At 36.6% G+C, this 27,993-nt stretch overlaps 1 protein-coding gene across 2 annotated transcripts; it reads left to right on the top strand.

Moving 5' to 3' along the window:
* Positions 1-28: 28 nt before the first annotated feature.
* asxl2 (ASXL transcriptional regulator 2) lies at positions 29-25,868 on the top strand. Of its 2 annotated transcripts, XM_051133092.1 has the most exons (12): positions 29-248; positions 6,145-6,227; positions 10,252-10,360; positions 10,741-10,885; positions 12,548-12,666; positions 14,027-14,144; positions 17,011-17,151; positions 17,231-17,391; positions 17,484-17,580; positions 18,103-18,208; positions 19,759-20,395; positions 23,055-25,868. In XM_051133092.1, exons 1-12 carry the CDS (start codon positions 192-194, stop codon positions 24,891-24,893), a joined length of 3,612 nt encoding a protein of 1,203 aa, XP_050989049.1. In that variant the 5' UTR covers positions 29-191; the 3' UTR covers positions 24,894-25,868. The 2 variants fall into 2 exon arrangements, with proteins under 2 accessions (XP_050989049.1, XP_050989050.1); XM_051133093.1 differs by lacking the exons at positions 29-248; positions 6,145-6,227; positions 10,252-10,360; positions 10,741-10,885 and adding an exon at positions 11,739-11,859.
* The last annotated feature ends 2,125 nt before the right edge of the window (positions 25,869-27,993 follow it).

The following is a 27,993-nucleotide window of genomic DNA, read 5'->3' as shown; positions in this document are numbered from 1 at the left end:
GCAGCTTTGGGTAGGTGGTTTTCCCCCGAACTGTCATCGTACAGTAAGATGACGTTTCCCTGAGGGTCACATGATTAGTCTCTTACAGTAAAAACCCAATATGGCAGAGATGGCAGGTCTTGCACGGTAACTAAAGCAACATCAACACTTTGTACAGCACCCAGGTCGATTTTTCGCGACCGACTGCAGACATGAGGGAACGACAGAAGAAGAAAAAGGGGAGGACGTGGGCAGAGGCCGCCAAAACGGTAAAACCGAAGACTTCTTGAGCGTTTGTTTAGCTTGTTTTCGCCTTGTGCTCCCACTTGTACAACTGTGTTTATGAGTTCATGACCCGCTTGGTGTAGGCGAAGTATTGCGTATGCATTTCTGGGCCTGGTTTCGGTTGGTGTTGTCAAAGTGCATTTACATCCATACACTGCCAAGCGTGACATAACGCATGCATGAAACGATTTTCTTTGTATTTACGTACCATTTGGCAACTTTTGATCCAGGTAGTGATTTCACGAAGCGTCTGTAGCATGACGTTTGCGTCAGTTGCTAGCTCGAGCGAGGCAGCTTAGCGCGCGTATACAGACTAGTGACACTTCGCTTGTTAGCCAGTTAGCTTAGCTCGCCTAAACCCGCACAAACAACCCAGTATTGTCTTTAACCTACGGGGGACACAACAATATTACCACACTTTTGAATTCGCCTGTCTTTTCTGCTGTTAAAGACCATATTTATTGTTTGCTTGAGCATGTTGTGTTTGTAGACACCGCCAGCTTGTCAAACGCAGCTTGTTTACTTTTGGACGTCCGTATTTTTGTATGATATCTTGAATTAGCGGAACTTTCCGCACTGCTGTTGAATATAACTTTAAACCAAGGTTGTAATATGCGACACATTAAGTTATTACACTGTAATTGAACAGCGTATGTCTAAAGAGATACAAGTGTCCCTTCAGGACTTAAAACTAAAGTTTCACATATTTACAGCTTCTGCTTCTGCACCTGTTTTGTGAAGTCCGATTTGTGAACCGATCTTCAGTCGGATCTTTTAGTGAATCTGTTAACTACATGTTTGTTTTCGAATTGTTCTGAATCAAACATTATTTGTACATGTCTACCTCCAAGTGATCAACAGCTAACCCACACATTTGACGAAGAACATTCGTACATCTAATTCGTAATGAAAGAAAGTTAGGTAAACCTTATTAACATTTATTAATCTTAATGTTAATTTTAGCATTTACTAATGCAATAGTAAAATCACAAGTTGTTTGTTAACATTAGTAAATGCACTGTGAACTAACATGAGCAAACAATGAATGACTGTGTTTTTATTAACTTACATTAACAAACATTATTTTTTAGTGTAATAAATGTGTTGTTCTTTGTTCATTCATTTGTTCATTCATGTTAGTTCATACATTAACTAATGTTACCAGCAAGTTAACACCTTATTGTAAAGTGTTACCGGAAGTTTAAAAAAAGAACGTTATAACAAGTTTGCAGTATGTTGAACTAGGACGATTACAATAAATAAGATAATTCATAAAACTGAAAGTTGGCAGGAAATGAAAATTAACCACAGTCTTAAAAATAAAAGTTCTTTATTGGCGTTGATGGTTCTATTAAGAACCTTGAACATTCATGGAACATTTCAAATGCAGAAAAGGTTCTTTACAGTGGAAAAAGTTTGTTTATTTTATTTAGATTTTTAAAATGTTCTTCAAAATGGTTAATTTAAGAACCGTTCTTAAATTAATGGTTCTTCTATGGCATCACTGTAAAAAAATAAATAAAAATAAAATTATTTTTAAGAGTGCATGTTTTATAAATGCATGTTATATATGTTATTGTGAATAGTTTATATGTACGTAAGTTAGCCTAAAATTTGACCTCGTTTAATCAAAATGTAATGACTCTGACTTTTTTTTTTTTTATTAATCAGCCGACAAATAAATATACAATAACAGAGTAATAACCAACAATCGATACAAAAAACCCTCGATCTTATGATGGAAATGACAGTCTTCTCTTTAGGAAGGTATGCAGGATGTCTCCAATCATTTAGCAGCATTTATACGACAACTAAAAACTGAAACATTTGTATGCGTTTTGGACATTTAATTTACACAACAGTGGCAGTCTGGGGGCCTGAATAGTTTTTCAAAACAATATTCTTATCATCTCCATCTAAACTACAAAACGCTAATTTATAAGAAAAAAAAAAGGTGATGTCATTGCATGTTCAGTTTATCCACCTTTTTCTTCCCATAAGAGTGGCTATTTGTATATTTTATGGGTCTGGCTTCTCATCTGCATCCAGCTATTTTTATGTGTTTTTTTTTTTTCAATTTTGATACTTGATATTGCAAATTGGTGTGTCTTACCGTATTATTTTAATGCATTATTTTAATTATGAACACACTGGTTTGTAGTGCAAACAGTTTTACCATTTACTAAACGTTATTCTTTTCGTTATTTCCCTATAGCGAATAAGGAACCGAAAGTCTCACCCATAGGCCTACTTCCACGTTAAAGAATAAGGTGGATATCGCCATCTACTCTTCTGAAATACATAATATAGCATTTTTAGTAGTTTTCGCACATCTGTTTGAACCAGGATCGTTTTGACAATGTCTTCGATACAGAAAACTTTAAAAAAAATGAAGCTTTTTTCGTTTTTAGTATTGTTGTGTAATGCAAGCTTAAAGCATTTATCTGCCTCAATTTTTGAGTGCAGCACCCACATCTCAAAATCCAAACAACCAATGCATATACCAAATGTCCACTTGGTTTTTCTTTTTCAATAATCCATTGCACTTGTACATAAATCAAAATACAGAACAAAAGATCTGTCGTTACTTCACTGTGGCTTCAACTGAAAAAAAAAATGTAATAAACTGTAGGTGCCTACAAAAGATAGGCCTATACTCATTTGAGGAAATGAGTCAGACTTTCCATTATTAGTAAAAAATAAAGCACACAGACTAATAGCTGTCACAGGTGGGCATTGTTTCATTCAAACTGATCTATACAAAAGAAGCTAATGGGGAAACTACAGATGTGCAGGTGTGCCATGACAGCGTTTTGCCTTTATATCTGCTATTTCCGACATATTATAATATACTTTACTGTACTAAAACTAAAGCAATCAAACAATACAGTGGCCACAAAAGATAAGTGGAATCTTGAAATGGACCCCTAAAATGCACATGTCTTTGCATTAAATAACAAATATCAAACCTTATTAAAATGCGTTTTTTTTTTTTAAAAAATGTCTCTAAGGACACATGTGGGAACTTGAAAATGACTTACATCTGGCATGTTGTGCAAAAATGCCTCGGAAAAGAAAAGTTGTTTCTGAGAAAAGGTCTGACATCATTTCATTGCAGATGGTGAAACTCATAGATTTGTAAGAGTGACTAAAGAGTTCATAAGAGTTACTTTTGCTAACTAAAACTAAAACCATAAAAAGTCATCATTTAAAATGAAATAAAACATTTAAAAAAAAACAATTTTATTTCAGCTGGTTGCCAAGCCAACATTTCATATTTTCATTTAATTTAAATGGAGATCCCCATTATAGCTTCCCAAAGGGTAAATTAAATTATTTTTTTTGGATAATTATCATCCTAGAGAGTCCAGAAAATTGTACTGCAGTTTTTTTTTTTTCCAGACTGAGCGAAAAACCTAGGACTAGTTCACAAAAGTAGGTTTTTCTCATCTTCTCAATCATTTAATTGACAGCAGTAGTTCTAGAGGCAAAGCTGTCCGGAATGAGGAGGTCTATCATATCTAGCGTTGGGTATCGAGAACCGGTTCCAAATTTCCAAGAGCCGGGTATTTGATAAGTCACGTACATTTCGGTTCCACTTAAGGATTTCTGCCTTCGCATTTTAATATGATTTAAAGTTAAAAATTAAACGTTTTAAGCGCAGAAAGAGAAAAAAAACTTGCGCACACTTCTGAAGCACAAGCACAGTGAACAGTGGTCCCGGTATGGGTTCCTGGCCTGTGTCCGTTCTCGAACCATTCTGTGCATTTCCACTGCAAGAAAGGTCGTTCGGGGCCGGATCTGACTTGTCTTTCACATTTACCGTCCAATATGCACAAATACGTCAGTATACCATTGTAAACACAGCCGTTTTTTTGTCTAAAGTGAAAGTGAAAGTAAACAGATAAGAAAGAAATCATGTAACAGTATTTTTAAATCCATGTGCATTCGGTGTTAAAGAGACAGCAGCCTAATAAACGTGCTGCTATTGTGATGTTATTGCAAGAACAAAAAATCATTCACTGATTTTGACTAAATATATTTCGTAACTTTAATGAGTTAATCTATATTTTATTTATGAAAAGAAAACTATGCTGTTTGATTTACATTTCTGTAATTTGTTCAATTGTATTTATTTAAGCTACTGTTAATTTATTTGCTTGTTCCTATTGTATTACTGACTGTTTACTTGCCTTTAACAATTTAATGTTTGAAATTTATATTAGTCGTTTATTAGGTGTTTTTGCTATGGTATTTTTTAAAACCGTAGGCAAAGGTTTCTCTTAGACCTAAGTGTTCTGTAGGCTGCTGATTTTTGCTCATGTTATTCAGCTGCAACAGAAAGCTTTGTTAAAATACAGAATAAAAATGTTTGACCTAATTTTTTTATTGACTTTTTTATGTTATTGGAATCGAAACTAGGAAACGTTAAGAATCTGAATCGATAAGCAGAATCGTAATTGGTAAAATTCAAACGATACCCAACGCTAATCATATGATACTAATGTCGCGTGTCAATGTACAATCATTTACGTCTTTGAAAAATGCCATATTGCCCCCCAGTGGCCGATATCTTTTTTTCAAATTTCTCACAGAACTTTGGGGCCATGAGTCGAACAGGCTCACCGAGTTTCGTACCGATCAGCCTCTAGTAACCTCGTCTAACAGGTGCTCAAACCTTATCGGCCAATGGTGACCATGTTTTTTTATACATTTTTTATAAATATACACTTTGGAACTTTGGAGGAAGGCTGTGGACAGCAGTTTTCATATTGATAGGACAAATGGCTGCATAGGTATAGCCATTTTTATGTTTTTCCTTTTTATAGCGCCAGCAAGTGGTCCAGTACTCTCAGATGGAGCTCTTGCATGAGTGTTCTGAGTTTGGTGACGATATCTCATTCTGTTCAGGAGTTATAGGCATTTTACTAAAAGTGGCCCCGCCCCTTTAGAGCGTTTTGCCGTCCCTTTGGGACGGTGAGTCGAAAGTTAAACTTTTTTTTGATTATTACTGATATTCACTCTCCAGAGAATCTTCCTGCTCTGGTTTGGTTCCGATTTAAAAAAAATAAAATAAATAAAAAAACCCCTGAAAATCTCACAATTCTCACAATCGAATCTGATGTGTGACACTTGAGCCTGCGACTGACGTTTTAGGAGTTATGAGCAATTTTGTACTTTTGTTCGCTTTGGCGCCCCTGTCAGGTCGATTAAGGTGAGCCTTGGTCATGTTGTCGGCATTTTGAGTACTTCCCTCCCTCCAAATTTCAAGTCTCTACAACTTACAGTTTGGTCTGCATGATGCAATTTACATGGAGATCGCAGATCCATAACCATTCCTAATAGGGTTTCAGTGCTACAATGATTACTAAAATTACTGAAACTTTAAATTGAAAATCAGTGATCACTGAAATAACGCTGTATGGTGCCACTGTATGTGCCTTTTGTCTGAGAAACTGAGTTTCACTTTCCTGACCAAAGAATGTCTGAATTGATTGCAGGATGTGAGATCACATCGTCAGCGTGACACAGCAGAGCTAAAGCAGCTCTTGGCCCTCCATTCAGCAGCTGACTTCATGTGTGGCTAAAAGCCACAGATTTCTTGGAATGTCTGGAGTCTGTTTGCATTTCCCAAACTAAACTAAAAGTATCTCATTCTAACAAACACATTTCCCTGACCCAATCAAAAGTAGGTCAGTTGCACAGAGGGTGTTGTCTGCTTCGCTGAGGTCAACTAGTGATAGAATTCAAAAGCATTACTCTTTAACCAAACCTCATTTTGGACTGACCACTGTATCTACCTCATTCTTTCTCTGCGGCTGCTGCTGTAGCGTGAGTCACTGCTGAGTTGTTCACTTGTTCCTGTAATACTGTTCACAGGTGCTTGAGAAGTACCCCAACACACCGATGAGTCATAAAGAGATCCTGCAAGTGATTCAGAGAGAAAGGCTTAAGGAAATAAGGTGAGTATTTCTTTATTAAAATAGCTGTTTCTTTATCACACACACTCTACTAGTTATCGTTCAGATTGTGCAGGCTGCCCCTGAACTTTACCACGTCATATACATTTTTTAGTTTGTTTTTATTTCTTGATTTATCACATTTCTAATTATCACATCTCTTTTTTTTGTTTCATTTCTCTGTTGTCTTCCAGAAGGTAAGATTATACAGTAGTACACCCTTCCCTTTCAACTAACTGAAATCCATTAGCTGATCCCTGTGCATGGTATTAACATGTCCCCAGTTGACACAGCATGCAAAGGGGCTCCTAAGAGCGAGGACCTAATGGCCGTGGCTTTGACCATAGTGCTAGTCCTCAGAAATGGCTAGTGGCTTCTGCTTCTGCCAGATTTGCTCTGTTAAAACATGCGACATGATGGTTACATACTAAATGTGTTTATTAACCTATTTATCATTGCGATGTATTGTTATAGACTAAATTCTAATAAGTAGACTTCTTAAAAAGACAAATAGTACAAAACAATAATTGTAGAAAATATAACTTCCTCAGTGTTATCTTCAACCAACACTTAAAAAAAACCAACATTTTGTTAATTGAAATAAAGCTGACATAAGCTAAAATATAAATTGGATGAAAAACTGAAAATGAAAATGTTGCATTGACAACTCGAAATCGAAATACCCTGCCGTTCAAAAGATTGGAATCAGTAAGATTTTTGATGTTTTGTAAAGAAGACTTTTTTTGCTCATCAAGGCTGGATTTATTTGATTAAAAATACAGAAAAAACTGTAATATTGTGGAATATGTTTACAATTTAAAATAGTGGTTTTCTATTGTAATATACTTTAAAATGTAATTTATTCCTGTGATTAAAACAGCATTTTCAGCATCATTACTCCAGTCTTCAGTGTCACATGATCCCTCAGAAGTCATTCTGATATGCTGATTTATTATTAAGATACTGTAATTCTTTTTTCAGTATTCTTTGATGAATAAAATGTTCAAAAGAACAGCATTTACAGTAACAATATATACTATCGTTCCAAGTTTGGGGTCAGTAAATTTTTACTTTCTTTCTTTGTTTGAAAGAAATTAATACTTTTATTCAGCAAGGATGTGTTAAATTGATAAAAAGTGATATTAAAGACTTATATTGTTAGAAAAGATTTCTATTTTAAATGAATGCTGTTTCACAACTATCACTGTTTCCAAAAAAAACAACAAAAAAAAAACCTACAAAAAAATCAACATTGATAATAAATCGGCATATTTGAATGGTTTCTGAAGGATCATGTGACACTGAGGACTGGAGTAATGATGCTGAAAATTCAGATTTGATCACAGAAATAAAATGTATATTAAAGTATATTAAAATAGAAACCTTATTTTAAATTGCAATAATATGTCATTATATAATTTTTTTTGTGTGTGTATTTTTGATCAAATAAATGGAGCTTTGATGAGCATGAGAGACTTCTTTAAAAACATTAAAAATATTACTGATCCCAAACATTTGAAGGCGGAGTATGTTTATAAGTTCAAGCGCTAAATCACTAACCGTGAATAAATAATAATTAAAACTGAACTGTCTTAAACCAAAACTAAATAAAAATAAAATATATTTAACCTAAATAGTAGTAAAAAACAAATAAAATGACAAAAGCACAAAAAATCTCAAGAACTACAACGAACGGCTCCTTTGGACTACAGTGTTTGTTTTCCTTATGCAATGATGTCACAACGCGGTCCGTTAGAATATCATTAAATAAACCTGATAAAATAAATCCGGAAATTCGAATTGTTGGGGGGTGTGTAGGGACGAGGTGAGGAATTAGTCAAGCATTGACTAGAGTGGCCGCTTCAGAGCAGTAATGTGCCGCAGACGTGTGCAGTACAGGGGCTCGAAACACATGCCGAAGCCGCGATCTACACCAGTTGCCGTGTTGGCGCAGTAACGCGCTGCAGACGTGTGCAGTGTGTGGTAGGACATTTATTCATCATACAGTGTAGATACATTCACTTATAATGCGAGTGTTTTTTTAAAAAGCATAAACTTGCACTAGAATAGGCTAGGCTAATCAGTGATGTTCTTTGATAATGTTAGGCTGCTTTTAGCCTTTTACTGGAGCTGGTTTTGGGCAATGAAACTAAGTTTGTAAATAATTAAATAAGTTAGCACGATAATATCATGTATTGGCGAACTCATTACCCCACCTGTAAGTCGCTTTGGATAAAAGCGTCTGCTAAATGAATAAATGTAAATGTAAATGTAAATGTCATAGGCTGACGATAGGACCCAACACTACTGTAGCCTATTATTTACTCACCCTCCATGCATCCTAGGTGTATATGACTTCCTTTTGTCAGACGAATGCAATCGCAGTTATATTAAAATTTATCCTGGCACTCCCAAGATTAGCACAGATAGGTGTTTCTCTTCATCAGTCCAAAACAAGTCTAATAAAGTGCATCCAGCCATAATTAAAAGTGTCTTACATAGCTCTGGGGGGTCATTAAAGGCCTTCTGTAGTGAATCGATGCGTTTCTGTAAGAAAAATACCCATATTTAAAATGTAAGAATCAATTTAATCTAGCTTACGCTAACAGTTGTATACAGAACTTGCTTTTTTGACAAGGGGCATGGCAGTACTGAAACACCGTCTAAGCTGTTCGCCAATCGCAACTCAGTGGAACAGCTAACCAATCACAACACATTTTGTTTTTCGGAAGGCGGGTCTTCATTAAACCCGGAACTAATCGAGCCATGGCCAGGCTGAGAGAAATGTATTGTAATAATGTAAATTATTACATAAATGAAAGCATGTTCTAGTACACCCCCAAGACAAAATCAAGACTTTGTAAAAGAGCATAATAGGACTCCTTTAAACTTTAGTAGTATAGAAATAATACTAAATAACAACTTCCTTTCACATGCAAACTATAATTTACTTAAGTTATTGATTTATTTATTTTTGGCCTTACAATTACATTTGTATTTTATTTGCATACAGTTGAAATATTTGTTGAACTGAAAAAGCACCTTAAAGTACTGAATTGTAATGTTTGTGTATATTGTATAATTTTAATCGTTTGTGTATAATGTTTGTGTATAGATGCATATCAAAATATTATACACGGCCCTCCAAAAGTTTGGAAACACCCCGGCAAAGTGTGATTTTGGACGGTATTAGCATAAATCCCTATCATTTTTTGGTGCAAATACATTAAAGTAACTTGACATTATCATTGAAGACCAGCAATAATAAATTTCATTTTGATTACATATATACATGTCAAAGTCAGACATGCCCCTTTGCCAGCTGTGATGCCAGGTTACTGGTTTAAACTTGGCCCAGGTTTTTAAAAGATTTTTGGGTCAGCACACCTTAATAGCTTCAACAGTTGATTGCCAATTAAGTTTAGAATACAATGAATTTACGCCCAGATTATGTAGAGCTGTAATAGCTGCTAATGGTGGATATTTTGATGAATTGAAAATTTACGTTTTTTCTATGTTTAAAACTGTTTATGTAATAAAATGTATTTTTTGTAGTTTGTGCTTGTCCCTTATCAGTGCAAAAATGATCACAGATTAAAAAAGATTCATGCCAATATTGTTCAAAACCCCACAGGGCATTTACAGACCTTTACAGGGCAGTGTATAAAATGTTTTGTAGTAGTTTGCACTATAGTATAATTTACCTGAAGTTTACACATTTTTGCATTTTGTTGCACAATTAGAAATGGAAAACAAGACATAACAAGTGACACCGTTATTATGTTTTCCATTCCCAGATCAAAAGCCAGGATTTATTTTTTGGTTATTTTATTCATATTCAGTCATTCGTACTTCTAGTACAGGAGCATGTTTTTAGTTTTTTCATACAAAATGTTACTTCTTTTAAATTTATATTGACACAACATGCACAAATATCTGGAAATCAACTACTGAACTGTGATCTTTGTTGCAGCTTTTCAGTGTGAAGGCAGTGATTGATTTAACCTGCTGATTTTTTATTTTTCAGTGGGACGTCGCCTCTTGCCTGTCTCAATGCCATGCTCCATACAAACTCACGCGGAGAGGAGGGGATCTTCTACAAGGTCCCCGGTAGAATGGGAGTCTATACACTGAAGGTAAATGTGCTTAACGCTAAAGCACTTTATACTCTTATATAATGCTACCATGTCTACCTTGAATGCATTGTAAGTTGCATTTAAAAAAATTACTAATTACAAACTAAAGTAAATTTAAATATGGGTTTTCTATTGGTTTGTTCATACGGTTCTGCTGACTAACATGAATATTTATTGTACAACTATTATAATTAATGGTAAGTTTGGCCGCATCTGTCAACGAGATTCAAATATGTAGCAAATTTTTGCATATTTATGCTGTACATGATCTATTAAATGTGTTAGTTAACATTAACTGTTTGATAAGATTCAAATGAGCTGTTTTATGGAAATGAGTATTGGGCACGTGACGTATATGGTTTGTGTTTGTATGTGAGCAGAAGGACATTGGAGATGCGGTGAAGGAACTATCAGAAGATGCTTCAGAGGACAGCAGTGATAACATGTCTGATACAAGATGCACAGAAAATACCAGCACCACTACCTACAGCAAAGATGGACGCAGAGGAAGATGGAAAAGGAGAGGTAACACAATTTATGAATTCTGAATAGCCATACTTGGAAATGAATCTTAATATACTTTCAAATGTAATTTATTCCTGTGATGAAAAAGCAGCATTTTCAGCATCATTACTCCAGGCATCAGTATCACATGATCATTCAGAAATCATTCTAATGTGCTGATTTGGTGTTTAAAAAACATTTATTATTTATATATATTTATGTTGAAAACATCATTGCTGTAATGCATTCCTTCTGCAAAAAAACTATTAATTTCTTTAAAAAAACATACTCGCGTCAAAGTTTTGAACAGCAGTGTATAGTTAAATATTTATTTACAAATATATTAAAATATAATAATACTAGTAATAGAAACGGCTATTGCTTTTTTAAATTTTCATTAAATAAAATATAATTTATGGCTGTTTGTTATGGTTGTGCCTCTTGAAATATCATGTAATTGTTTATGAGAACATTTTTTTAAGAGGGTGTATTGTGTTATGGCAGTTTGTAACATTGACACATTGTAAAAGTAGATTGATATATTAATTAGAAGTTGAATTTAACAATAGACACAAATTATCTTTTATAAATTCAACAATTTATATCACTGATATTTATTGATTTGAATAAATCTAAAAATTGTAGTTTAATTAAATCACTATCAGATATCATGACTGGTGCCATGTGTTGTGGGATGGACTATGTAGATTAGATTCTGAACCATGAATGCGTAACTCATATGCTGACTGTGATATATAAATGACCTCACATCTTGTTTTAGGTGTGCCCTGTTCGAGTCAAAATAAACTTTGAATGCAAAACACCCTTTAAACAGGAAATTCTACTTTTTTTTTGATACCACTTCCTCATGTATATGACAGAGTAGTACGAAGCGAACTAAACAAATGCCGGTCTTTCTTTAGTTCATCTTGCAGAAACTAAGTATTTGAGAATAATGCACTCTAACAGAGTGAATTCATGCAGAATCAAGTACTGTAAGTAAGACTTTCATCTTAATAAGCTGGTGAAACTTTCAAACTGAGGATTGAGAAAATACTGTTGTGTCAGAGAAAAAGAAACTAACTCTGCAAAAACCAGGAAATAATTATTGCTGTGGCGGCATATTATTCATAGGAGTTAGTTTCATCAAGTGTTCGTTTTTTTTAAAAGCACCCATCCTTTTATAAATATGCTTGGATGACTGTATACAGTGAAACACATTGTGTTTTCATTTTCAAAGGTTCCGATCTCAGTACCTGGTTTTTAGTTTACTATTGGACCCATGTTGTGTTGTTACTACATGTTACATTTGCTGAATACGTAAATGTGTTTTTATGCATTGCAGACGATCTGTTATGTACTAAACAATGTTGTGCAAATTCTGCTAATTTAAATATGTCACGAAGGAGAGTTGAAAAAGTGTATTTTAAAGTTGTCATGTAACAATGTAACAGCAATGTACTATCCAGGTGCAAATTAAAAACTTTTTAAAATATAAAACACTAAAAAAAACGAATATTTTAAAATACATTTTTAAATGTGTGTATATATATGGAAATATAAGTAATTTATTGCAATTAAAGTTGTGCATATGCCTCTTCGATTATGTGTGTGAGTATAAGTGTGTTTGTGGTACTGATGTGCAAACATGCAACTAATGTTTTGCTTTCCTATCATTCTCAGTGCCAGCAAAACTGCAATCTCAGCCGTCCTCACCACAGTCTCGCTGTTCATCTCCGTCAGTCTCCAGCAGCAAACTCATGTCCCCGTCGCAGAAACACAGCAAGAAGGCCCTCAAACAGGTATTGTCACTTATTACTTCTGCTTAGTTACTAGATTATAAATAATAATTACTGTAACACAGGCATCTTATTGTCATGGCATATTTTATATTACAATATATATCACATTATGATAGTTTTTGCTAAACATTCTACAAAAAATGCTTTACATATTAAACAGATAGGTTACGCAAAATGAAGATTCTGTCAGTAATTCTCACCCTCATGTCATTAAGATATTTTTGATAAAATCAGAGAGCTTTCTGACCCTGCATAGACAACTGACATGTTCAAGGCCCAGAAAGATAGTAAGGACACAGATAAAATAGTCCATGTGACATCAGGTTCAACCAAAATGTTATGAAGCTATGAGATACGACAGGATGTGCTGCGGCTACAAGCAGAAGATGCATGCTTTACATAAAACATTCTTCGTAAATATATATGAAGATTTTGACAGAGAGGATGACTTGCAATATTTTGCCCAGCCTTACTTATTTGAATTTGAACATACAGACGATGAACTAAGAGAGATGGACGTTCGTTGTGAGAACGCCGGCTCCTGCGTCAGCAGCACCACACGCATACGTCATGGTACTCTCGTGAATGCATGTCGAAGACTGACACAGAAAAGAAGAAATTGTTGAATAAAGTAATTATTTTCTTGAACACAGAAAGTATTCTTGTAGCTTCATAACATTACAGTTGAACCACTGATGTCACATGGACTATTTTAATGATGTCCTTACTACCTTTCGGGGCCTTAAACATGTCAGTTGCGTTGTTGTCTATGCAGGGTCAAAAAGCTGTTGAATTTCATTAAAAATATCTTAATTTGTGTTCTGAAGATGAACGAAGGTCTTACGGGTTTGAAACGACATGAGGGTGAGTAATTAATGACATAATTTTTATTTTTGGGTGAACTAACACTTAATTAGATAATCAGGGAATTAAAAACAAATTAGAGGTAATTAATCTAATGTTATTATTTCCTTTTTTTGCGAGTGGAACTTAATTGATGGAAAAATTAAAATAATTAGTTACAGGTCAAACATATATAATCACTAAATTAAAAATAGAAGTTCTTTTTTTGCTGTTGTGTTTGCTCTCATGTATAAATACAGTAAAGCATTACTGATGCCACATGGGTGTATCTACCGTGGTATATTGAAATCTTTATTGAATTACACAATTCTGCTGTTGCACAATATAAACTGTCATAACACCCAGACCTGCTGTGATATTATCACAGTATCACTGTTAGCTAGTTTAAACCTTGAGCTGTTGAGACCCCCTGTGCTCTCTGCAACATAGCAGTAAGCTATGTTATGTAACCGGTGGGTTTATGGACATTTTTGTTTTGACTGTGCTGCATTTATAGGCACTGAAACAGCAGCAGCAGAGGAATCAACGGCGGCAGTGTGGAATCCCCAGCGCCTCCAGCCCACGACTGCTTATCAAGACTGTCAAAGACATGGCTCACGACTCCTCCAAATCCTGTACATACAGTATTTGATGTTACAATTTTTCAATGTGAATTTTAAAGGGAACCCTGGGTATTAAGACTTGTGTCTTAATATAATGTAAATGATGTCTCTTACTGAAATATGTAGTAGAAAACCCATGAAGGATTTACATTATCTGAAAAATCCACATCGTTTTATACACGTTTGGACCATGGGGGGGCGCCATTATTTCGATGACGTCAAATGGTATAATTCGGTGAGTTTCTGGCGCTACCTGTTACTATTTATACCGCAATACAACTTAGAAAATAAAATACTGATATGATGACGACAGATACTGAAAGAGCCTACAGATGGCGATGGATAAGAAAGGTTTACAGAACATCAGACACTTTGATCTTCTGAGACAGACAATACTCACACAGTGTATTAAGATACAGACATCTGTTTCCACATCTCACTGAGAGAAGATGTGAGTAAAGTCCCTTTTCACCTGTTCTTTCCATCCACTTCCCCTCACCCATCTCCTCTCACTCAGAAAGGTCAATAACATAATATAAGGTTGTACATGAATACAAGTGATATTCATAGTCGTGTTTGGTATGATTTGTGTGTCTGTGTGTCTGGTACAATGGTCTCATTCTCACAAGAAGTAAACTAAAAGGTAAACAGATCCTAAGAGTTTAGAGATATTTTGCTCACTGTTGAGGGTGTACTATCTCCCAGTGTCTTTCATGCAAATTACCATCTGTCCCCAAAAAGTCAATCAAGTCTAGGACTTGATCAATGCAAATTCAAATTGTTAGTTCCTGTCTCCATTTTGGGGGATGCCTGTGTGGGTCTGAGGTATTTAAAGAAGTGTAGCAAGAAGATCAGGGCGCTTTCTGTAGCCAGAATGAACCCATACTATGGTTAGATGGAGCATAGGGCACATCAGGTGAGATTCTAGATTTCTGACTAGCTGCTTGACTTTAATTAAGTTGTTATGCCGTTGCATTAACTATGGGGGACCTAGACAAAATACTATTGGAGTACTAGCATGGTTCGGACATATTTCATAGTACTAGCCATAACCTCTGGTTGTTGTCTCAGCTTTTATTCAAGTTGTTACCTAGTTAGATTAACTATAGGAGGCTAGATAAAAACACTATTGAAGTATTAGCATACTTCATAGTGCTAGCCATAACCTCTGATTATTGTCTAAGATTTATTCAAGTTGTTGTATAGTTAGACTAACTATAGGGGGCTAGATAAAACACCATTGAAGTATTAGCATATTTCATAGTGCTAGCCATAACCTCTGATTCAGTTTGAGCTTTAGAGGAACTTTCCACTTTTTTTGAAAATAGGCTCATTGTCCAACCCCCCCTAGAGTTAAACAGTTGAGATTTACCATTTTCGAATCCATTCAGCCGATCTCCAGGTCTGGCGGTAGCACTTTTAGCATCTTGCTCAAAAATGACCATATATAATGACAATATTTTTCCTATTTAAAACTTGACTCTTCTGTAGTTACTAAGACAGACGAAAAATAAAAAGTTGCGATTTTCTAGGCTGATATGACTAGGAACTATACTCTCATTTCGGCGTAATAATCAAGGAACTTTGCTCCAGTACCATGGGTGCAGCAGGCGCAATAATATTACGCAGCGCCTGAAAGTGACCGGAACTAAGTTTGTGTAGATGCAGATCGGACAGAGTTGACGGCTGCGTAATATCATTGCGCCTGCTGCACCCATGGTATGGCAGCAAAGTTCCTTGATTATTACGCCGAAATGAGAGTATAGTTCCTAGTCATATCGACCTAGAAAATCGCAACTTTTTATTTTTCATCTGTCTTTGTACACAATGTAACTACAGAAGAGTCAAATTTTAAATAGGAAAAATATCAAAACTCTTTGGTCATTTTTGAGGGAGATGCTAACGGTCTAATCTGATTCAATGATCTATGATAAGCTATGCTAAAAGTTCTACCCCCAGACCCGGAGATCGGCTGAATGGATTCGAAAACGGTAAAACTCAACTGTTTAACTTTAGGGGAGTTGGAAAATGAGCTTATTTTCAAAAAAAGTGGAGTGTTCCTTCTGAGGTCATAATAAAATTCTGAATTGAAAATCAGATTTGAATTTAACCTAAATTAAATAAAAGAACACTAAAAAGACCAAACACGCAAGAAACCTTAGGCCACCATTGGATACCTTCCTTGGGCCAATTGCGTGGACCTTACAGATATAAGCGTAGGCTTAAAGCAAATGCTGTACCATTGATTCTCCCCACAAGGAGTCTAAATGCCCCCAGATGTCAAGTGAAATCACCACAATCTCCTTCAGTGGCTGTGCCATCATCATCAAGTGTCGGCAAGTTTACAACCTGCCAGGATGGCATCCAGCGTTTCTTGTCTCTGCAGTTTGTAAGCTCTTTCAGTAGCTGTGGTCTACTAAAAGCCTCAGAGGATTCAGGTCTAAAGTGGAAAGAACAAAGATGCAGGTCTTTAGGAAATGTATTCGTCCACAGGCATCTTCCCATTCTTTTCTCCTCTTCTTATCACTGGTGTGGTCATTGTTATAAGTGTTTTATTATTCGAGTTGTGTTGCGGTATAAATAGCAAGAAGGAGCGCCAGTGGCTCACCGAGTGCATCCATTTGATGTCATCGAAATAATGGCGCCCCCCATAGTCCAAAATATGTATAAAACAATGTGGGTTTTTTAAAAACGTAAATCTTTCATGAGTTTTCTACTACATATTTCAGTGAGAGACATCATTTACATTATATTAAACCATACAAGTCTTAATACTCAAGGTTCCCTTTAAGCAATTTAAAACATGCATTTTATATTGTACGTTATATTCATGTAAATACAGAAGAAATATGAAAAAGTATGTCTCTGTTTGCCCTAGCCTGGGAGCTGAAACAGACAGAGCGCTGCCCTGCCAGTCCACAGAACTCTACCTCCAGCTCGTCCTCCTCTGTCAAAGCAGATGTGTGCCACACGACTGGCGCCCGTAAGGTATCCCAGCGCTCCAGCCGGCTCAGTGCAAGTGAGTATCGTCACAGATCAATGCAATTCGTGTCAGCACACAAGATGCCGTAACTGATCCCGCCGCCTTGGTTTTTCAGGACAACTGAGGCGTACCAAGTGTGAGATAGATGTTGAGACGCCAGATTCCATCCTTGTCAACACCAACCTGAGAGCGCTCATTAACAAACACACATTCTCAATGCTGCCTACGGAGTGTCAACAGAAGCTTCTTAAGATGCTGCCAGAGGTTGACCAGCAGGTAGTGAAAGACAGAAGAACCCTGCGGTGTTGAACATACAGTATGATTTTGCAGATCATGAATCTCTGATTGTTATTAATGATACTTCGCAGGCTAGTATGGATGGTGCACTGAAGGTGACCAGCTCTGCCTTGAACAATGAATTCTTCACATCAGCAGCACAATCTTGGAAGGAGAGGTTGTCAGAGGGTCAGTTGTAGTCCTCATTGATTGAAAGTAGCTAAAAGCTTAAATGTGGACAAAGTAATTTGTTGTTTTGCTGGCATTGCTCTTGAACACCAGTGGTCTTGAAATTTAAAGGGATAGTTCACCCAAAAATGAAAGTGCTGTCATTAATTACTCACCCTAATGTCTTTCTAAACCCATAAGACCTTTGTTTATCTTCGGAACACAAATGAAGGTATTTTTGATTAAATCTCAGAGTATTCTGACCCCGTAGGGTCAGAAAGCTCTCGGATTTCATCAAAAATGTCTTCATTTGTGTTCTGAAGATGAACAAAGATCTTACCGGTTTGGAACAACATGACAGAATTTTCATTTTTGGGTGAACTATCCCTTTAAATATTTTTCAACAAACTATATATTTTTATAAAAAAAGTACAATTCTTTAGTATCAACATATTTTTACAGTGGAAAAAATTTACTTAGTGTGCTGTTAATAAGCAATTCTTCCTTATTATTTGTGTGACTTATGCAAGACTGTGTTCTTAGGGGAGTTTACACCAGAGCTGAGACTGAGAATGCGGCAAGAAATTGAGAAGGAAAAAAAGGTGGAGCTTTGGAAAGAGCATTTCTTTGAGAGCTACTATGGTGAACAGTAAGTCAGCCACTACGCATTATGGAAATACTGACAAAAGAAAAACATACAGTATGGTCTAGTTTGGGGTGTCCAGTTCTGGAGGGTCGCTTTTTTAGTTTCTAGTGATCCTGAAGGCATTGATTAGCTGGTTTAGGTTACCTACAATTGAGGTCAAAAGTTTACGTCCCCCTTTCAGAATCTGCAAAATGTTAATTATTTTACCAAAATAAGAGGGATCATACAAAATGCATGTTATTGTTTATTTAGTACTGAACTGAATAAGATATTTCACATAAAAGATGTTTACATATAGACCACAAGAGAAAATAATAGTTGAATTTATAAAAAAAAAAAATGACGTTCAAAAGTTTACATCCCCTTAATTCTTAATACTATGTTGTTACCTGAATGATCCACAGCTGTGTGTTTTTTGTTTAGTGATAGTTGTTCATGAGTCCCTTGTTTGTCTTGAACAGTTAAACTGCCTGCTGTTCTTCAAAAATTCATTCAGGTCCCACAAATCCTTTGGTTTTTCAGCATTTTTGTGTGTTTGAACCCTTTCCAACAATGACTGTATGATTTTAAGATCCATCTTTTCACACTGAGAACAACTGAGGGACTCATATGCAACTATTACAGAAGGTTAAAACACTCACTTATGTTCCAGAAGGAAAAGCCATGTATTAAGAGCCGGGGGGGGGTTAAACTTTTGAACATAATGGAGATGTGTCCATTTTTCTTTTGCCTAAATATCTTTTTTTTTTCATTTAGTACTGCCCTTCAGAAGCTACAGAAGAAAGTTACGCGTTTCCCAGAAGACAAAATAAGTTAAATTTACCCTGATCTTCAAATTCAAAAAAAATTTTGCATCATGTTTATGCATCAGTGAGTACTTGAATCTTCTGTAATAGTTGCATATGAGTCTCTCAGTTGTCCTCAGTTGTCCTGTGAAAAGATGGATCTCAAAATCATACAGTCATTGTTGGAAAGGGTTCACATACACAAACATGCTGGAAAACCAAAGAATTTGTGGGATCTGAAGGATTTTTCTGAAGAACATAAGGCAGTTTAACTGTTCAGAACAAACAAAGGGACTCATGAACAACTATGACTGAACAAATAACCCAGCTGTGGATCTTTAAGTTAACAACACAGTATTAAGAATCAAGGGGATGTAAACTTTTGAACAGGGTCATTTTTATAAATTCAACTATTATTTTCTCCTGTGGACTATATGTAAACATCTTTTATTCAGGTCAGTACTAAATAAACAACAACATGCATATTGTATGATCCCTCTTATTTTGGTAAAATAGTTCACATTTTGCAGATTCTGAAAGGGGGATGTAAACTTTTGACCTCAACTGTAATTAGGGCTGGTGCTAAACTATAGCATAATGTGGCCATCCAGGAGCAGGATTGCACTACCCTTTCATGCCCTATTTTAGCATTGTGAAGCCTGAAAATTAATGGAAAAGGTGGGTCACTAGTTTAATGTATCAAAGATGATGTTTTGTTTTTGAGGTCCTTTTTCCTGATGTTCTTTCTCTTCTTGTTTTTAATTTCAGATCTGGACTGAGTATAGAGGAATCCAGAGAGCTGACAGAGGATAGGAGTGTTCCTGAACCAGCTAAAAGCACAGTCCTCTCTGAAAAGCCAGAGACTGTCAAAGAGTCTCAGAAGGTAAACCCAGTGACGGAGGTGTGTCACATGGAGTTGAGATCCAGAGATGTAAAATCAACAGTAACACACGTCTCAGCTGAAGAGCCAGTCAAACCTCCTGCTCCAGAGCAATCACATTTATCCTTAGACACGAAAAAGGATGCAAAGGAAGAACTGATTCCAGAGTCCTCTGCTCAAAAATCAGTGGATCACAAACCTGACAGTGAAAAAGCACTGGAGAATGAAATCACATGTAAGAGCCCAGCATCTCCTTCGGAAGCAGCAGTCACCTGTTTGAAAGGAAAAGAGACACAGACCCCTAAAGATGAAAGTCCCGTTAGTGAGGGTGGACAAACAGTAATGGAAATGAATAAGCCTGGATCTCCAGTAACTGCTGTCACATCTGAGCCTCTAAAAAGAAAACTCTCTAGTGAAGAGGACACAGAGCTCAGAACAGAGAAGAAGCCCCGTGTTGCTTCATCAGAAGCGTCATCCACAGTGACAGCTAAAGAAAAAGTAGAGCAGAGAGTACCGCCTCTCAAAGTAAGTTTTAGGTTTCTTTCTTTTGAAGAAACCCTGTGCCTTAAAGGTACAGATCACCCAAAAATAAAAATTCTGTCATTAATTACTCACCCTCATGTCGTTCCAAACCCGTAAGAGCTTTGTTCATCTTCAGGACACAAATTAAGATATTTTTGATTAAATCCAAAAGCTTTCTGACCCTGCATTAACAGCAACACAACTGACACGTTCAAGGCCCAGAAAGGTAGTAAAGACATCATTAAAATCGTCCATGTGACATCAGTGGTTCAACTATCATTTTATAAAGTTACAAGAATACTTTTTGTGTGGAAAGAAAACAAAAATAGCGACTTTATTCAGCAATTTCTTCTCTTCTGTGTCAGTCTTCGACGAGTGTTTATAAGAGTAGACTATACGACGCATGCAGGAATCAGCGTTCTGACATTCCAACATCCATCTCTGTTAATTCATCGTCTGTATATTCTGGTATAAATAAGTAAGGCTAGGCAAAAAATTGCAAGTCATCCTCTCTGTCGAAATCTTAAAACACGTTGACAAAGACAGCATGCATCTTCCTCTCCTTGTAAACAAGCCACAGCGAATCCGGTTTCTACATCAGAACGTTCATTCAGATATTTTAAAGTCGACATTTATGTGATGAAAGTTGAGTCGACATTGACAGTCGCTGTTGATGTTATTAATTAACAAATAAGCCTGAACTCGAGACTTGAACACCTTGTGTACAGCTATGGCATATGACGCAGCGCTACCCATGCTTTTTTATCAGTTCTTTCGTCTTCAAGTCGTTATATTTCTCACAGATTCCTGCTTGTTCTAAATCAGATACAGATAAAGTAGCAATGTGAGGATTACGTTTATATGAATGAATTAGTGAGAGAGCGTTTTCGTTTGTGAATTAATTCTATGGGAGTGTCTCAACTAATACTGAAGCTGTGCGCTTTAGTTATATACTAATATGTGCTAGAACCTTGCAGTTTCTAAGCTATATTATTAAGAATTCACAGAACAGTTTTGACAATACATTTCCGTTAGTGCTGTCAAACAATTAATCGTGATTAATTGCATCAAAAATTTTGACCAAAAACCAAAAGTTTTGTTTACCTAATATATGTGTGTACTGTGTTTATTTATTATGTATACATAGACCAATTTTGAGTAGACGTCACAGTGACGTCACTTGCAGCCGCACGCACAGAAAAGGTTGCGGAAAAACACTGGTAGCAAGTGGAGGTAAACAGGGAAAATCCATGGAATAAGAGAAAAATATATTTTTGTGCCTTTTGATTTCAAAATCGGAATGCAAATAATTTTTATAGAATACTGCCGTCAAAGACGCCTTTTAAAGCTAAATGGACATACTATGGATGAAAACTGCTATGATTATACTTTTAAAGCATAAATTTGATATTCACTTAATTCATAAAGTCATTTAATATTCACATATACTGTTCATAGGGGACATATTGTATTAGCCCTACGGTTACAGCATGAAATATTATTTAAACCTATTACTATTAACATTTTTACATAACATTTTTATTACTAACGCTTTCGAAATATGAAATTATTTGCCATTTTATCTGTTTGGAAATGAAGCATAAATGTGGACTTCAAAGATTCCTTGTCCTGTTGCACCCTCTATATATAGGATCAGCGACTAGTCGACGTCAAGCTTATAGCGTCACAGCAGAGCATTAAAGTCAACTAATCGACTAGTGAACACAGGTCGAAGACTGACACAGTAGAGACTATTTTACGATTAATTTTTGGACTGTTTTAACATTGTCCTTACTACCTTTCTGGGCCTTGAACATGTCCGTTGCATTGCTGTGTATGCAGGGTCAGAAAGCTCTCGGATTTTATCAAAAATATCTTAATTTTTGTTTGAAGATGAACAAAGGTCTTACAGGTTTGGAACGACATGAGGGTGAGTAATTAATGACAGAATTTATATTTTTGGGTGAATTATCCCTTGAAGCAGTGTTGCAAACCTGTCTAACCATTTAAGAGTAATTCAATGCATCAGAACCCATAGAACCCATTAGAATCATTTGTGCTACTTCTGACACAAACGATAATTGGATTTTGTTTTGCTTTGATGTTTCCAGTGTAGACAGCTTTAATCTGTTGACAATGGTCACACCCAGTGTAGACATGATATTACTTGTCATTTGTACTACAGTATATGAATTAAGGTGTGGCTGTTGTATTGTGTGATTTGTTGAGAGGATTTGCACTTCTCTAAGCAGACTTGTGTACAACCACCTAGAACACTCTAGCAATCACCTTGGAATACCTAAGCAATTCTCAAGAACACAATACCAATTCTAACAAAAAACAATCAGAACCCTTTAGCATCCACCCAAAGCACCCTAATATCATGGTAGGGAATTTTTCTGTACAAAGCACTTTTTTTTGCTGCATTAAAGGGACAGTTCACCCAAAAATGAAAATTCTGTCATTATTTACTCACCCTCATGTTCTTCCAAACCCATAAGACCTTCTTACGGGTTTTACGGGTCTTTCTTATGAGGTCTTACAGGTTTGGAACAACATGAAGGTGAGTAATTAATGACAGAACTTAATTTTTTTTGTGAACTAACCCTAACTTCAATGGAACTTTCACTCTTAAAGTAACACTGAAACTCTCTTTTTGCAGATCCCAGTGTCAAGACTTTTCTCTGCCCCTGCATCTACTGAGCAGGTATCTCCAAGGACTCCCGTTCCCGTTCCGTTGACACCCCCTAGCGTTCGACCCGGTCGCACCGGTGCACGCACCCTAGCTGACATCAAGGCAAAAGCCCAGTTAGCCCGTGCACAGCACGCTGCAGCAGCAGCAGCCGGTTCGTCTTCCTCAATTGGAACCGGCTCAGTTGGAGGTACCTCGACACCCTCTCCAGCTCGGTCCCTGTCCGAAGATTTTTCACCAGCAAGCAGCAGAAGTCAATCTGTGTCGCCTATAAAGCTAAGCTCTGGATCTCCAGCTCCTGAAGGCACAGTGACTATCTCACAAACCTCTCCTTCCTCAGGTTCCACTGGACATACAGACCTTGCACAAGCCTTCAGTGCAAGCCAGGGTTTTTTAAAAGATAATCGCTCTTCGATGGGGTTTCAAACCACTCGGTGTACGTTGAACCCGACGGGCAAGGATCAGCATAACCTCCTCAGTCCTGGGGGGACGCTAGCACCTTCAAGTCAGGCAGGAAACGTGACTGTCTCCAACGCAATTGCACAAAACCAGAGACCACAGCAGACACCTTTTTCAGCAACCAAGCCTAGCTCTTCAATCCCAGCAAATAATCCTCTGGTCACCCAGCTTCTTCAAGGTAAAGAGGTTCCCTTAGAAAAGATCCTCTCAAAGCCACTAGCCCAGGTGGAGGTTCAATCCACCGCCATTTCTACAAGAGATAAAGGGAATCTTGGTACCAGCACTGCTGGGTTAAAAAAAGAAGAAGATGCCAACAAACTTGGGAACCAGGTTCCTTTCGGCATACAAGTCAGAAGTGTGGACAAGTTGGTCAAAGTTGGCACTCAGGACCAGATGCTCCATCCACTAAGGCACAAATGTGAGCAGAAGAACACCAGCTCCACTTGTCAACCTTCCCAATTTCAGTCCTGTCAGTTAGGTCACCTTGAGAGTAGCCTTGAGCAGAGTGTCCATCTAGGCATCTTTGGACGGAAAAGGGTATCCAAGCCAGCCATGACAGGACACTACCTCCTCAACGTCTCCACGTATGGTAGAACATCCGAGAGCAGCAAACGCCCCCACCTAACCAGTAATACAAGCACTGCCCTTGCCAACCTGAAGAAAGAGAAAATCGAAGCGGAGGAGAGTGTGAAAGGGAAGATGGAATCACTTGCAGGGTCTCAAGGACATCCGGATTTCCCAAGGGTCAAAGTAGAACAGCAGGGATGTGTCATAAATAAACCAGATGATGGTTTGACACCCCAACCCTGCTCTGCTATAAAGTCTGAATCTCAATTGCTGAGTTGTCTGTCCAGCAAAGACGAAGGCAGCACTTCTATTAGAACCAAAGAAACATGCTCAAGAGCGCAGCTTGATATGTGCAACAGTATACAGGGTAAAACAGAGCCATATCAATTAGGTGACTGTCACCAGCGCACGTTCTTGTCTCAGAAAGCCCATAATGGACCTCAGTATGGTGGCACTATCAGCATGTCTGTCCCTCATGCACTGGCTGACACTCCGACGTCTCCCACTGTGTCCTGCAGCGGTGATGGTGAAACTGCTGGAGGTGTGATGTCTTTTTCCGTCACCGTCACTGCCATACCTGCCGGTCACCTGCTGGATCAAAACAGTCAGGGTGAAAACTCACCTGAGCAAGCCTTCATGGAAACCTCTGGGATGGAGGACGTCCAATCAAAGTGCTACTGTCGGCTGAAGGCCATGATTATGTGCAAGGGTTGTGGCGCATTCTGTCACGATGATTGCATTGGTCCATCCAAACTGTGTGTCTCGTGTTTGGTGGTACGATAATGGTCATGAGGATAAACTGAGACTTGTTCATTCATTCATTCAAAAGGAAGCAATCGCTGCAGAGAGTACAACAGTGACACGGTCGCTGTGGTGACTGTTCATGTATCCGTTGTCATTTGAGCGGCACGCTGTTGCTATATGGGGGAATTCACTAAGAATGAATTGTGCCCGCTAATAGTGCTGTTTATTTGCACGTACCTTCTGCTTTGTTTTAGCGGCCTATTCAGGAGTTATGCAAATCAGGTTACATGGCCTGCAAGTCTATGTTATTCTTGCAGTTCTTAGTACTTAGTTGTGGCGAATACAGCAGACTACCGTTATCTGGCATACTTTACTGGGACTGTTCAGTATGGCTGTGCTAATGCAATCCAGACTTTGGCTCTTTAAAGTGCCGAAATTGCGCTCGACTACACTGTATGTCTGGATATGTGCCGTGCTTTTCTTTATCATTTGCAGTTTCTGCGCTTTAAGCGCCTGGTTAAACTGGATTGCGGGTGCTTAGTGAAGACGCCGAAGGGTTTTGCGCTAAATTGCAGCGTGCAACTGTTTAGTGAATTCGCCCCTTTGTTTTTCTTACAGCACAAACAAATAACATGCTAGAAGATGAGGTATGAAAAACGTGCAATGCCGAGTAATACTTCCTCTCGTTTATTGAGCACCTTGTTTTAGACTCAAGACTCAATATTGAATAGTGGCAATATTTAAGGCTTGTTCTATTTCTGTTCTATTTTTTTAATATAATTTTAGAAATGGAAATGAATATACTACTATTTTTGTAGATGTTAAAAATCATGATTCCCCCACCCTTCAAATTTTGGATCTTTTACACGTAACTCACATTAGTTTATGGAAGCTCGTTTCCACCACTGAATAAAAATAAAAAAGGTAGTTGCGAGTTTTTATCTGATAATTCTGACTTTTATTTCTCGCAATTGCAAGTTTACATATTACAATTATGACTTTTTTTTTTTAGAATCGCATGATATAAACTTGCAGTTGCGAGCTCTGAAGTCAGAATAGCGGGATATAAACTCACAATTCTGAGGGAACAAAGTCGGAATTGTGTGTTTATATTTCACAATTTTGACTTTATTTCTCAGAATTGCGACTTTATTTCTCAGGATTGCAAGTTTTTTTTTCACAGTTGTGAGTTTATATAACGCAATACTGACTTTTTCTTGCAATTGCGAGTTTACATCTCACAATTCTGTTTTCTCAGAATTGCGTAATACAAACTCGCAGTTGTGACTTTTTTTCAGAATACCTTGACACACTCTATAAACTCTATAAAAAGAGCTATAAAGTCTGAATTGCGAGATCTAAATGCATAATTCTGAAAAAAAGAGTTAGAATTGAGAGATATACACTCCCAGTTCTGACTTTTTTTTCTCCAAATTGCATGATATTAACCCACAAATGCGAGTTATAAAGGCAGAATAGCGGGATATATACTCGCAATAGCGCGAAAGTCAGAATTGCATGTTTTTGAAATTTCTCAGAAATGCGACTTTATTTCTAAGAATCGCGAGTTGCAATTTCGAGTATATGTTACGCAATACTGACTTTATAACTTGCAACTGTGAGTTTATATCCTGCAATTCTGAGAAAAAAATTGGAATTATATCAGTTATGACTTTTTTTCTCAGAATTGTATGATACAAACTTATAATTACAAGCTATATACTCACAATTCCCTTTTTTCCTCAGAATTGCATGATATAAACCCACAATTACGAGTTATAAAATCAGAGTAGAGGAATATAAACTCGCAGTTGCAAGAAATATTTAGAATTGCAAGTTTTTGAATAAAAAAAATTTCATAGTTGCAATTTTATTTCTCAGAAATGTGTTTAAATCTCGCAATTCTGATTTTCTCTTGCAATTTCAAGTCAGTATCATGCAATACTGACTTTAGAACTCACAACTGCGAGTTTATATCATGCATTTCTGAGAAAAGCCAGAATTATGTCAAATGACTTTTTTTCTCAGAATAGAATGATATAAACTCACAATTGCGAGCTATAAAGTCAAAATTGCAAGATATAAACGCGTAATTCTGAGAAATTAAGTCAGAATTGCGAGATATACTCCAAATTCTAACTTTTTTTTCAGAATTACATGATATAACCCACAAATGCATGTTATAAAGTCAGAATAGCGGGATATAAACTCACAAATGCTAGAAAGTCAGAATTGCGAGTTTTCTAAAATTTCTCAGAATTGTGACTTTATTTCTCAGAATTGCAAGTTGAAATCTCGCAATTCTGATTTTTTTCTTGCAAATGCGAATATGTGTCACGCAATACTGACTTTATAACTCACAACTGCGAGTTTATTTCATTCATTTCTGTTAATAAAAATTGGAATTATGTCAATTCTGACTTTTTTTTTTCACAATTGCGTGGTATGAACTCGCAATTACGAGCTATAAAGTCAGAATTACGAGATATATACTCGCAATTCCTTTTTTTCCTCAGAATTGCGTGATATAAACCAGCAATTGTGAGTTATAAAGTCAGAATAGCGGGAAATAAACTGAGTTGCGAGAAATAGTCAGAATTGCAAGTTTTTGCAAGATGTAAATCGAGAAAAAAAGTCAGAATTGTGGGATAAAAAGTCACTATTACCTTTTTCTGTTATTTATTTAGTGGTGGAAAAAGGCTTCTATATTAGTTTGCTGGATTAGAAAGAGATAACATCAATATTTAGTCTTTGCATATCCTGCAAAGCTATTTGTTGGTTGGTTTAAGCCTTTGTGACACAAGCAAAGAACCACACAACTGAAATACCAATTACTTTGCAGAATTACTGTGAATATGTAAACCTAAAACGTTAACCTGCCTTGTTACTAGGTTTATATGGTACTGTTCAAAGTTATTTATGGGATTTAAGGGAGTTTTGTCAAATATGTTAACAGGCTAGCACTTCTCTTAGATTGGTGGGTTTTACTTGAGAGAAGAATGTAAGAACAGGTTTATACTGATAATGGCAATAATTTGTATATTTACAATATTTATAAAATTGAGCATTAGTCCCTTACATCTCATTTTTCTTCAAAAAAAAAAAAAAGGATTTATTAGGGTTGCACTTTTTTATGTTC

Source organism: Labeo rohita, chromosome 17 (genome assembly GCF_022985175.1).
Source record: "Labeo rohita strain BAU-BD-2019 chromosome 17, IGBB_LRoh.1.0, whole genome shotgun sequence".
In the NCBI taxonomy this organism is placed as follows: Eukaryota; Metazoa; Chordata; class Actinopteri; order Cypriniformes; family Cyprinidae; genus Labeo; species Labeo rohita.
This window is presented reverse-complemented; position numbering and strand designations above follow the sequence as displayed.

Coding starts and splice junctions, on each gene's coding strand:
- asxl2 (XM_051133092.1), top strand. CDS start 192: ATGAGGGAACGACAGAAGAAGAAAAAGGGGAGGACGTGGGCAGAGGCC. Junction 12,667..14,026: donor GCAAGAAGGCCCTCAAACAG/GTATTGTCACTT, acceptor CTGCATTTATAG/GCACTGAAACAGCAGCAGCA. Junction 14,145..17,010: donor TCACGACTCCTCCAAATCCT/GTACATACAGTA, acceptor TGTTTGCCCTAG/CCTGGGAGCTGAAACAGACA.